The 12,316-nt window shown below is 32.8% G+C and overlaps 1 protein-coding gene across 1 annotated transcript in view; it reads right to left on the bottom strand.

The window, feature by feature from the left end:
* Positions 1–12,316, bottom strand: part of LOC309879566 (titin-like) — a 246,514-nt gene that overhangs the window by 128,429 nt on the left and 105,769 nt on the right. The window contains exons 130-145 of the mRNA XM_082763383.1: positions 12,001–12,084; positions 11,477–11,794; positions 9,469–9,546; positions 9,200–9,277; positions 8,907–8,990; positions 8,607–8,693; positions 8,012–8,101; positions 7,758–7,841; positions 6,980–7,051; positions 6,711–6,794; positions 6,282–6,359; positions 5,996–6,079; positions 5,681–5,764; positions 5,157–5,486; positions 4,453–4,533; positions 3,366–3,449 (exon numbers count right to left, since the gene is read on the bottom strand). Coding sequence (XP_082619509.1) covers positions 3,366–3,449; positions 4,453–4,533; positions 5,157–5,486; positions 5,681–5,764; positions 5,996–6,079; positions 6,282–6,359; positions 6,711–6,794; positions 6,980–7,051; positions 7,758–7,841; positions 8,012–8,101; positions 8,607–8,693; positions 8,907–8,990; positions 9,200–9,277; positions 9,469–9,546; positions 11,477–11,794; positions 12,001–12,084 — 1,800 coding nt within the window. The remainder of the gene's footprint in view (positions 1–3,365; positions 3,450–4,452; positions 4,534–5,156; positions 5,487–5,680; positions 5,765–5,995; positions 6,080–6,281; positions 6,360–6,710; positions 6,795–6,979; positions 7,052–7,757; positions 7,842–8,011; positions 8,102–8,606; positions 8,694–8,906; positions 8,991–9,199; positions 9,278–9,468; positions 9,547–11,476; positions 11,795–12,000; positions 12,085–12,316) is intronic.

Here is a 12,316-nt window from a genome sequence, read left to right as displayed (position 1 = left end):
AACTTTGGTTTATAAAATAAACATTGGTTTATTTTACAAATTTGCAGTAGGAAATAAGTATTACAGTTTTGTAAAACCATAAAAAATGCTACTAGAAAAATATTAAAATATATGTTATTAAACTGTGAATACAACTTGGAAACTTAACTTCATGCATTTCTCTGTTTTTGGAACTCCTAACATTTACAGGTCTGAATTTTCTCTTCTCTGAAAGGATAATAATTTTTGTTGTTGTTGTTATCAAACAACCTTTAGGAATTTTGTCAATTCAAACATTTTTATTTTTTTGAAATTTCAAAATTACCTAAAAAAGGTAAAGCAAAACTCCAGTGAAGTTAATCAAACATTTTGTCATAGTTTTTCAACACTGGAATTGTATATTACAAAATTATGTTTCTATAAAATTATTTTGTGGGGTTTTTGAATTTTTTTTTTTTGGAATTGAAGTCTTAACCTATCTTTATCAGAAACCCTGACATGACTGGGAAAAGTGCTTCAGGAACAAGCTCTGTAATGGCTTTTTTTTTTTTTTTTTTTAATAGCAACAGAGAATGTAGTTTGGGAAATGGAATATGACAAGAAGTTAAAAAATATAAGGTTAATCCCTGGGCCTGTAATGAATTACTTGTCTACTAATTTTCTTTTATTTATTTATTTATTTATTGAGAGGGGGGAGTAGTTGTATAAATTTGTCTGTTTAAATTTTAAATTCTTGATGCAAAATGTATTAATATGTTTGAGCAGTCCCTCACACAAGCCAAAAATAAGAATTTACACAAACATACATTTGTTTTCCTGAATGATGCTCATTCATTAGTTTAACATATGAAGAAAGCTGATGAAATATTTGGATTTCTTTGTATTTGCAAAATGATTATATGTTTTTCATCTCTGATCTCCCTGTATACATGCTCTCTCCTCAGATAAATAAATTACTTTTATAATAGGAAATCAAAGGGGAGAAAACAGTATGTATATAGCACTTTATAATGCTGTTCAGAAAAATCAAGTATGAGGTACCTCTTAGTACCTCAATTTTGTGAGAATAGAAAAAAAAATCATTTGGAGATCGTATACCTTTAGTTGGAGGAGCTTCTTTAGGGACAGCAGCAGGTATTTTCTTAAATGGGACAGTTTTCTTTGTCACTGCAGGTTCTTCAAAGATATTACATTTTTAAGAACATTATCATATAACAAAATGTAAGTAACAAAACAAAGAAGCAATGACAAGCACATAGTATCTAAGGAAACATTAGAATGAACACATTAAATAGCTGACTGGAGCACAGATGGAATGATGACAATGAATAACTGATTTGTAGGGTACACATCACTTTATATATTGTTTGAATAGTTGCTGTACCTTTAGCTGCTGGAGCTTCTGGTTTACAAGGAATAACAACAGGGAGTTTTTCTTCTGTTGGAAGATCTTCATAAACTTCAGGCTCTTTAAAGATATTAGTTTATTTTACAGATTTTAATATTATTTACAAGACAAAATTAGACAGACAACTTATAATGCACAGACATGTATATGGACAAAGACCTGTTTGAACATAAATATCTCATTTCAGCCTGATCATTTACCTACTATTGCTAGAAGTGATCATTCTCAATTAGTATAATACAATTTTTCAAAAATATTTCATTTTATTTTCTAGTTAGTTGTCTTAATTAATTTTGAGCTGGGATATAGATAATTAACTCCAGATGGGGAAATGGGAATCTCAATTCAAATATAATGTCCCATGTAACACGGAGAACTAAGACATACTCAGGATGGTTTTTAAGCCAACATCTACTTTAGTCCATTTTTTTGTTCTAATATGGCTGAAGTGTTTTCCTGGATCAGAAATTTAGCTTCTCTCTTACGCTTTTTTCATCCAACAATAGGAAAGAAATGAACATCTAAAAAAATGTTAAACTATAAATGTTGGGGTTAGAAGGTCTCAAAAACATGCATAGAAATTACTTTTAAATAACTACAAAAAATACATACACTGAAAACGTCTCATGTTTTAAAAAACAACCTAGAACGTGAATCTCTGCAGTTTACTTCTTGGTAGATATTTCACTGATGTACCTTCATACAAAGTAGGTTCATCTTCAACAATAAAGGTGGATACTTTATCTTCAAGGACAGCTCTCTTATGAACCTCAGGAACTTGAAAAGATATTATCCCTTTTTTAGTAACCTCAAAATATTTTTCAACTTGTAAAATCCCAAACAGAAATAAACCTAGAAAACTAAGGTTTTTTAATGGCCCAAATACTGTGCATTTTGATGAAAGATATACAGTCTAGAACAATGAATTATGTAGAAAATTCATTGTTTTTGCTCTAAAAGAGAATAAGCCATTTGCTTTTCTCTCTGCATCTTCATGCTGATATTTCTTTCTGGTATTTATAACAGCTTTTTTGGTTTAAACTTACTTGCTCTTGCCGTATTAGTTCTCAGAATATCATGACCATTATACTTGCTTCCAACCCCCAGTTTAAATTGAATTTACAACTACATCACAAAAATAAAAGCACTGAAGCTTTTATGTACAGATGGTGTAAGTAGCAATACGTTCTCATCACATTTTCTTTCATAAATCAGTGTATTTACCATCTAGCACATGTATAGCACATATATGAAATGTTTGCCTAAGAGCATTCAATTTATCACTCAGAGCTGAATCTGCAGTTAGAGACTAGATTATATCCTTGTCATGGCCTAAAGAATTTTAGGATTCTTTTAGAAGGTGTTAGTTGGGGTAAACAATGCAAATATTTCCTTTCCATAAAATCTCATATCAAAGGTTCTACCTTTCTTTGGTGGAACTTCTATTTCAGCTGCACGTGTAGGTTTCTTTTCTTCAGGAACAGGTCTTTTGAGAACAGCCAGCCCTTTAAGACATTGTTTGCTTTTAGGGCTTTTAAATTTCTTGGAAGAAGTTAGAAAGAAGAACAAATCTAACAAATCTAAGACAGATTGATGAAGCAACAATGGATTAAATGCTTCCTGAAAGAATATCTATGTTAATTTTGAAGATTAGACTGAAGAATAACATTAAAAACGTTTTAGTGAAAGACAGCCATAGTCTTGGATGATGGAAACTGCTTCCTTTTCACAATGACCAAAGATATTCTGTCTTTCTGAACTTCTTTCATATGTATCTTAAAGACAGAACACACATTTTTCAACCCAACTTACATATTTTCAAAAAATGACATAAACAGGCAAAAAAGACTCAATCACAAACAGCTGAAAAAGCACCATGAAGACATAAAACAGACACATGTTTCTCAACAAATAATGAGGACAAAAGACTGAAATCAGAGTTCATGATTTGTGAGGACAATGCAGAGGAAGTATATACCTTTAGCTGGTGGAATCATTTCCTTTTTAGGAACAGCAGGTTGTACTTTTTCCTTTGGAACAGGCTTCTTCACCACCGCTGGCACTTTAAAAATATTGTTGTGTTTTTAAGAATTTTTGCAGTATTAATATTATGTAAGAATAAAAGGTAAACAAGAAGCAAGCAATGCAAAGAGCCACAGAAGTTAGAAAAATACAAAATACACTGTATTGCCATTGCTATTGGGTGGTGACCTTGAAGGCCACACATTGCAGCTACTTTGCTTGGATTCACACTCATTGTTTGGCGAACATTTGAGCAGGATACGCCTTAATAATCAGGTTTTATGGACTGTCAGCTGTATTAATACCATCTGGGAATATGGTAAAGTTATCATTTCCTATCAATTAACTCCAAGTCATCATGTAAAAATTAAGCCCCTTCCCACTGATTTCATTCTGTTAATTTGAATGAGAAAAAGCTAAAAAAAAATGAGTGCAAGATGAGTTTCTGGCAAATTAAGTGCTCTGAAAAGAAAACTACAGAACTCTGGACTAGTGCAGGAATTCTACTAACATACACTGACAATTTATATTCATGACCCTTAGCTTTTATAAAGACTGATACAGTGAACACATATTAACATCATATGTGTTCTTTCTTCACCCTAATTACATGCTTTCTTCACCCTAATTACATGCTCCAGCCTGTAATTAGGGTGAAGAAAGTCCTTGGTTTTGGGGATTTGACGGGAAACTAGATTTTAACTGACATAGACTTTGAGCTCAATGGACTTTTATTAATTTTTACATCTGCTTGTTTTCAATCATTAGATAAAAAATGTAATTTACATTCTCATGTAAACTACTAAATAGTGGAGGTCCTTCTCACAATTCCTTTGCCATCACAATGCATGTAATTTGTCTAAGTTTTGATTCATTTAAGAAGTATTTACTTATCTTTTTAGTATGTTAATCCCAGTCTTTCACTGCATTGGAAAAGAAAGTCAAGGGTCTAGTAGTCAAATCAAAATAGATTTGACTACTAGATTGAGTATTCTGAGAAGACAGAGGGCTGTGTTTTCAAATTTATCTTATAGCTTGCGTACCTTTAGCTGGAGGAGCTTCTTTTTTAGCAACTGGAACAGGTACTTTTTCTTCTGGCAGAGGTCTTTTAGGCACCTCAGGCACTTTAAGAAATATTTAATTATGGATTTTAAGTTATTTATGAGGAATTACAACAGACACAAAGACATCAAGCAGAGCAATCACTCATTTTAGAAGAATCAACTAATTTATGCAGAGACAGAAGAACAGACATTTGACTCAGATCATGAGCAACAAAAGCTAAGAAATTTCAGTGTACGTATTTCTGGTGCATTTTGGATGCAATTTCTGTTTGGCATGAGGGATCCTATGATCCTGTAATCGTAAACATGATAAGAAGTAAGGCCCTACATGAGTTTTAACATCTCTGTAACTCATTGGAGCTAAACTGGGAAAAAGAAACACATTGACATGGGAAAGTGTTGAATCCAGACAGAATCTGAACCACACCAGAAAATTATAACTTACTTTGCTTGTATCATATCTACACTAGCTCTGTCAGTCAGATGGGGAATCTTTCTATTCGACTTTGAAGGGAAGAATTCCTTAGGAAGGAGTAGGAGACAACTTTTGAATGGATGTATCATCACCAGCAGCAGACATACATGGGTGTATAAATGGGGAAATATATAATGATGGAGGCTTAAGCAGTATCTGGAAACTCAACAAACAATGATAAGAATAAAGAAATCATGACATGATGTACCTATAGCTGGTGGGATTTTGTAAGTCTCCTCGTAAACCTCCTCATGTTCCTCATAGATCTCTTCCTTCTCCTTAAACTCATACTTCTCATAGATATCTTCCTTCTCCTCAGCTTCCTCTTCATACTCCTGTTCCTGAATCTCCTTATATCCCTCAGGTTCTTCAGGTTCCTCATATGCTTCAATTTCTTCATATTCCTCAACCTTCTCAAACTCTTCAATACTTTCGTATGTCTCATACTTCTCATACTCCTCATATGTATATTCATACTTCTCCACGACAGGATCAGGAGCAGGGACTTTCTGGATGAGTTTCTTGGATATTTCAGGCACTTTAGAGACAGTATTATTGTTACTAACTTTACAATAATATTCTTTACAGTTGTTCAAGACCATCCACACAGAACAGAAAATGTGATTGATAACCACAAGCATAAGTTACTTTAAAATATAAGAACATGCTACTGAAACAGTATATATATTCTAAAAGATTTTAGGAGTGAAGAGGAAAAAAAAATATTTGTACCTTTACTTAGTGCTGGTTCTTTGGGTTTTGGGACAACAGCAGGTACTTTCTCTTCTGCAACAGCTCTTTTATGCACCTCAGGGACTTAAAGGTATGGTTTTCTTTTAGCAATTAAAATGAAAACTTAAAGCAGTATAAGTAAAAACAAAAACAAACACAATAAGCAGTGTTATGGTTTTACAATGCAAACATTGATACTGAAGATTTTTGACATAAATTAGAGCAGAAATCTTATATAACAATGACAAAAGTCAGAACGAAAAAGGTCAAAAGTATTTTAGCATATATATTAACAACATTATGGAACATATGTACCTTTCGCAGCAGGAACTTCCACTTTTTTAAGGGGGGCAACAGTTACCTTCTCTTCAGGAACAATTTTCTTAGGCACCTTGGATACTTTAAAGATATGACTGACTTCAGTGTACTTGTTGCACAGTTTTTAAATAAACACAAACCAAGAAGCTTACCAACAGCAGAACAAAAACTTACAGTGTTGTGACAAATATAATGCAAGACAGACATACTAAGGCTCATGCTAAGGTCAACTTGTATGAAGAGTATTATCTATTAATGACACAGCATTTACAAACTGAAATACCTTTGGCTGGTGGAGCTGGCACTTTTTTAGGAACAGGTACTTTCTCTTCAGAAACAGGTTTCTTAGGCATCTCAGACACTTTAAAGATATTATTTTCTTTTTAGAATGTCCTTTACCAGTAATATTAGAAAGACAACAGAAGACAACATACATACATACATAATGAAACAACTGATTTGAAGAACGTATTTAAAGTATTTCAAAAAGAAATTGAAATAAAAAGACATTTTATATCAATGCGAGACTTCGTGAGCAAGTCAAAGCATTTCAGAAATTAATTTTTGCCAGGAATCAGACAGGTATTCTGAGACATCAATACAGAAAGACAGAAGGGACACAAAAATAACATTAACAAACAATATAATATAAATATAGCTAGAGAATGAGACTAACAGCACAGATTGTTTTCTTAGTTATTAATTTATATACCTTTTGATGGAGGAAGCTCCAGCTTCTCAGGAGTGGGTACAGGTATTTTTTCTTTTGGGACTGGTTTCTTAGGAATCTCCAGCTCTTTAAAGATATTATTTTGCAAACACATTTTAAAACTATTTTCAGAGCACCAAAAACATTTAAAAACATGAAACAAGATCACAAACACCCTGATAAGATCATCAAGGTTTACACAGAAAAAGAAATAAAGAAGCATTTAAATCAACTCAAAAGATTACATGGGTAACTTGGAAGAGATGTTGTACCTTTTCCTGGTACAGTTTCCTCTGGAAAAGCTTCCTCTTCTTCAGGCACAACTTTCTGTGGCACCTCATGCACTTTAAAGATATTAAAAACTTTACTCGTGCAACATCCCAAAGAAAACATCACAACACAAAACACAAGGACACCAACTTTAAACTAACAACACTAATAAACATGAGGCAAACTAAATTCATTATTTTTCATTCTTTCCTTAAGAATAGCAAAATGCAATTGGGTTATAAGAATTACATGAGGGTTAGCTCTTTTGCCCAATTCTTAATTACACATCATCATTGGCAACTGTATAACCAACATATGCTACAAATGAGAGGTTGTTGAAGATTTTTAGTCTAAGTTTTTAACGTAAAAACTTGTCAGTGTTTGCTGACAGGGTCCATTTTCTGGTTATTTATAGAGTCCAATGTGCTTTCATTTTATTTTGTGTAAATTTAGCTAATAGTCTTGAAATTTTAACATGCATTCTCAAGGTGCATGTCGGAAAGATCTCTCTGAATTGAAGAATTTCGAGATAAAGTCCCATCGGACATTATTCCAGGAACGTCATTTAATCATTGTTCCTTGGGAACATGAGTTCTGATTAAAGTCTAGAACAAAATGAAAAATCAAGCCCTATCTGCAATCTAGTACTGTTTGCTGGGAAGCAAAAGTGTGCTAGAACCAAGGATCTGACTTTGAATGACTATAAATTGATCTTTAAAAGGAGATTTCTTTGAAATATAAGGAAGCAGAATTATCTGTACACACTGTGAAGTGATATACCTTTAGCTGGAGGAATTTTCTTTACTTTGGGAACTGCAACATGCACTTTTTCTTCTGGGACAGCTGTCTTGGGCACCTCTGGCACTTTAAAGATATTGTTTTGATAAGAAATTTTCAATTATATTTAGACCATCAAAACTCACTTCAAAAAGATAATTAAGATTTACATCCATCTTAAAACAACTAACAGAGATTAAGGTCTTTTAATAAACTGGACAGAGCTCTTTGGTAATTTTCAGGAAGAAATGCTATACCTTTTGCTGGTATCTCTGGAATAGCTTCCTCTTCTTCCTCTTCCTCAGGAACAAAAACAGGTACCTCTTCAGGGGGAGGTCTTGATACTTCTGTCATTTCAAAGATAGTATTTAGTTTTAAGAAGATTAAACAGACGGATGATTTACACAGAAGATGAAGAGTTTAAATTATCAAGTACATTCATCACAAACTGCTATGATACTTCAGTGAAATTCTAATAACAATCATACAGAAGCAACAAGAAACATTGTCCACGGGTTCACTTATGAGAAGAGAATAGCTGTTTAATGTTTATCTCTGGAAGATAAATATTGTTTATCTTCTGGAGCAGCTGTTTTTGAAACAGCATGTACATTTAAATAATTCAGGTATGTAAATAACAATTATCTTTTGTTCCTCTCCAAAAAAAGACAGACAATAGTAAGACACAAACATAGACATTTTCAAAGCACAGAATAAGTGTATCACCCATGACAAAAAGAAATGCTCATAACAGTCACAACACAGTGAAGAGGAATGGGTTTGTTACTTGCTGTCTTCTAAAGCCAAAGAAATAAAATTAGAATGACTTGGTTGAATCAGAAATTGGTATACCTTTGGCTGGTGGAAGCTCTTGCACTTTTTTCGTTACTGGGACAAGTACCTTATCTTCTGGCACAGGTTTCTTTGGTACTTCAGGCACTTTAAAAACAGAGTTGCAGTTTAAGAATTTCATTTTTGAACCACAGTGTAAAGAATCGATAAAAATCGAATGAATCAATATGAATGGCACGAATCAATATAATGGAATGACAAAATGAACTAACAAGAATAGACTCTTCATATTACATTAAAGAGGAAGGGTGAACAAAGAACATTTTGTTTTTTCAAACATTTAGGCAAGAGCTGATATACCTTTAGCTGGTGGGATATCCTTCTTTTTCTTTACAAGGACAGGAACCTGCTCTTCTTGCATAGGTTTCTTTGACACTTCAGGAACTTTAAAGATATTATTGTAAAATGAGTTTAGAATAAGCAGCTAAAACACCTTTACATAAAAGCCAGATACACAAAACAATTTAACACAAACACATAGAACCACCATTCTTAAGATCAATAATCCTTTTGCTTTCATATTGTTTAACATAAGTGAAGATAAATAAAGTCTAGAAGACCTTTCTGATCACAGCTAATACAAGTTGCTATACCTTTAGCTGGGGGAGCTTCCTTTTTCTTTGGCACTTGGACCTTCTTTTCAGGTGCAGGTTTCTTCGGCACCTCAGCCACTTCAAAAACATTATTTTAATTAAAACATAATCCACAAACTATTCAAAACAGAAATAAAACAAAAAAGACAGCAGAACAAATATTTCATATGCGGAGCCCCCTCCAAAAAGAACAGAAAAAGTAATGCATCTAAGATATAGTGTGAATTACAAATTCAGAGAATGTCTGCTAACATCAAGAGATTATATACCTTTTGCTGGAGGAGCTTCTTTTTTCTTCAGAATTGGTATTTTTTCCTCTGGAACAGCCTTCTTGGGCACGTCAGGCACTTGAAAGATACCATTAATATCTTAGGTATTTACTTGGAAAACAACAGGAACATAAATGCAAGCAAGCACCCCTAGCACAAATCCCAAGTACATAACCAAAACATACAGTTATGATTTAAAATGGTTTGAGCCCTAAGACAAAATAAAACAGAAAACAGGTTACTGCTTGTAACCCCATTCTTCCTGCTCAGCCACTAATGCCATAAAAAAAAAAAAAAAAAAAAAAAAAAAAAAGTTTTAATTTCAAGGGTTTATCTGTTGCTTAGCGTAAGAAGACAGAGAGTGACTTTTTAGAACCAGCTATTAAAGAAGATCAGGAAGAATTATAGCAGGGAAACTTGCAAAAATACAAATTTAATTTTTTCCTCTAATTTTTGGAGCAAATTAAAATGCTAACAGTGGATGAAAACAAAGATTGCAATAAAAGCCTGCTTGAATTACTTTATTAAATACTTTATGGTTTCACTATTTTTCTCCTTATTTTCCCCCAGAGCTATGATCCTAACATTTCTCAGGCATGTAATGTGCTAATCTTATCAGGTTGAATAAGCCGGTTTTGTGTATATCTTGAATATATATTGCTGATTACATTTTATTTTTCAGATTTTTCCGAGTGCTATCTACATATAAAAAGCAAGCAGATCAAGTTTATCAATTGATTTAACTCTAACACACAACTATAAATATATGACAAGTACCCAGCAGCTTATACCACAATTTGGTGGGTACGGACATTGTATATGAGTGGTGTTCTTCAATTAAAATAAAATAAAATAAAAGCCTGAATGCTGAAGTAAGTAGATTTTTTCCCTTTAACTACAGTGAGGCAAAAATTTCAATTAAACTTTATCTTAACAGTTTTTGTCTTCCAAAATGGCCAAATATCCATACAAGTTTTATGATGATAGGAGAGTAATCATTTGATCTGAGCATACTGGAGAGAGATTGATGCACGTACGAATTAAACTTAACTGCTAGAATAAAGTCAAGAAAACTTCAGCCAATCCTAATACTTCCTGTTTGGGATAAACTTCAATTTTGCTGTGTGCAGCATGGCCTTTTCTTTACTAGGAAAATGTGCTAATCAATGTATCAAAATTCTAGTACAAACAATGTTAAAAATAGTTTTGAAATTCATTAGTTAGTCAAAAGAAATCCTGAACTTCCCTTTGGAGAAGAAGCACTATGTGATTTGAATTAGGACTGGAAAATATACTCTTTTATGTACTCTTAGATGATTATATAATTTTGGAAAAATAGATATAGTTAGCCTATCTCTTTATGAAGCAAAACTTTATTAGCAAGACCTAGACCAAAGCTAGCTGTCCTCTCTAAGTAGTGAAAATTAACACCATCACTGTATACATTAACCTTAAGGAAAACATCTAAATGTAAGAGATTTAAACTAGATTTAATAGAACTTTTATTGTGTTCCATGACAATATATTGTTCCCTTTCAAAAATAAATATACTAACAACTATAGATTTTCTCAAACATTTCTGAGAGGAAGTAAAAAAGACTAGTGTTCCAAAATCACTTATTTTCAAATACCCCACGTATTTTCTCAATACAAATAATTTTGTTCATGGCACAAAGTTCTTATACACAATTCTAAACATTTCAGAGGCTGATAGTAAAATTTGATCTCAGACAAGGAAAAGATAAATTTAAATTAATTTTTCTTAGTGGGTTATACAGAATTTATGTAAAGAGGAATTAACATTTATGACATAGAACATTTAAATATGTAGAAGTGAAGAGTAGGCATATAGCAGCCCAGCTTGTTTTCTACAGTATATTCTATTCATAAAATGCCTTGGAAAAAGTAAGATGTAAACAAACTGGAACATATGAAACAAAACTTGGATACATTAACTGAAGGAACAGATGCTGTTTTTTCTTCACACAGTTCTAAAATTAAAGTATACCTCTAACTGGTGGGGGAGCCTCCTGTTCATACTGGGGAGCTTCCACCTCCTCCTCTTCATATGGAGGAACTTCCTCTTCATAAAAAGCAGCTTCTTCTTCGTAATGGGTGACTTCCCCTTCATATTGAGAAACTTCATACTGAGGAACTTCTTCATAGGGACTAACTTCTTCATAATGGTGGACTTCCTCCTTGTAATGGATTACTTCCTTCTCATATCTGGTTACTTCTTCATATTGTGGAACTTCTTCCTCTTCATCCTGAGGAACTTCAACATACACTTTTTCTTTTCGGACAACTGTCTTGCGTGCTTCAGGCACTTAAAAAGACATCAATGAAAAGAATCTTAAAATTTAGCATGTAGATCTTACTGACGCTAAGGATCACAAGCATTGTCAAGTAAGAATTACACTAAAGGACAAACATTCCTTAGAAAACAAATCAGTATTATTCTCTGTACATGGAACATATAAGACACAAAAAAAAAAACATTTAAATCATATTTCAGTACTCTATCCAGTATACCTTTGGCTGGTGCTCTTGGCATTTTTTTAGGAGGAGAAATTGGTACTCTTTCTTCAATGATAGCCCTCTCTGGTACATCAGGCACTTAAAAAATACAGTACATTTATATTTAATAACTTGAAAAAGTGGTGTTTAAGAGCAAAAATATTATTGTCAAAACACATTAAAAATATCTTACAAATACATGGCTGATACATAGAAGACAACCACATATATTGACACTGGACTTGTAATTATGGAATCAATTAGACTGCTATTCAATACAACAACAACAAACATTTCAAGGTTCCAACGTAAGTATCAGAGATGATTCCTG

Source organism: Aythya marila, assembly GCF_965140915.1.
Source record: "Aythya marila genome assembly, chromosome: 6".
NCBI classification, from domain to species: Eukaryota; Metazoa; Chordata; class Aves; order Anseriformes; family Anatidae; genus Aythya; species Aythya marila.
This window is presented reverse-complemented; position numbering and strand designations above follow the sequence as displayed.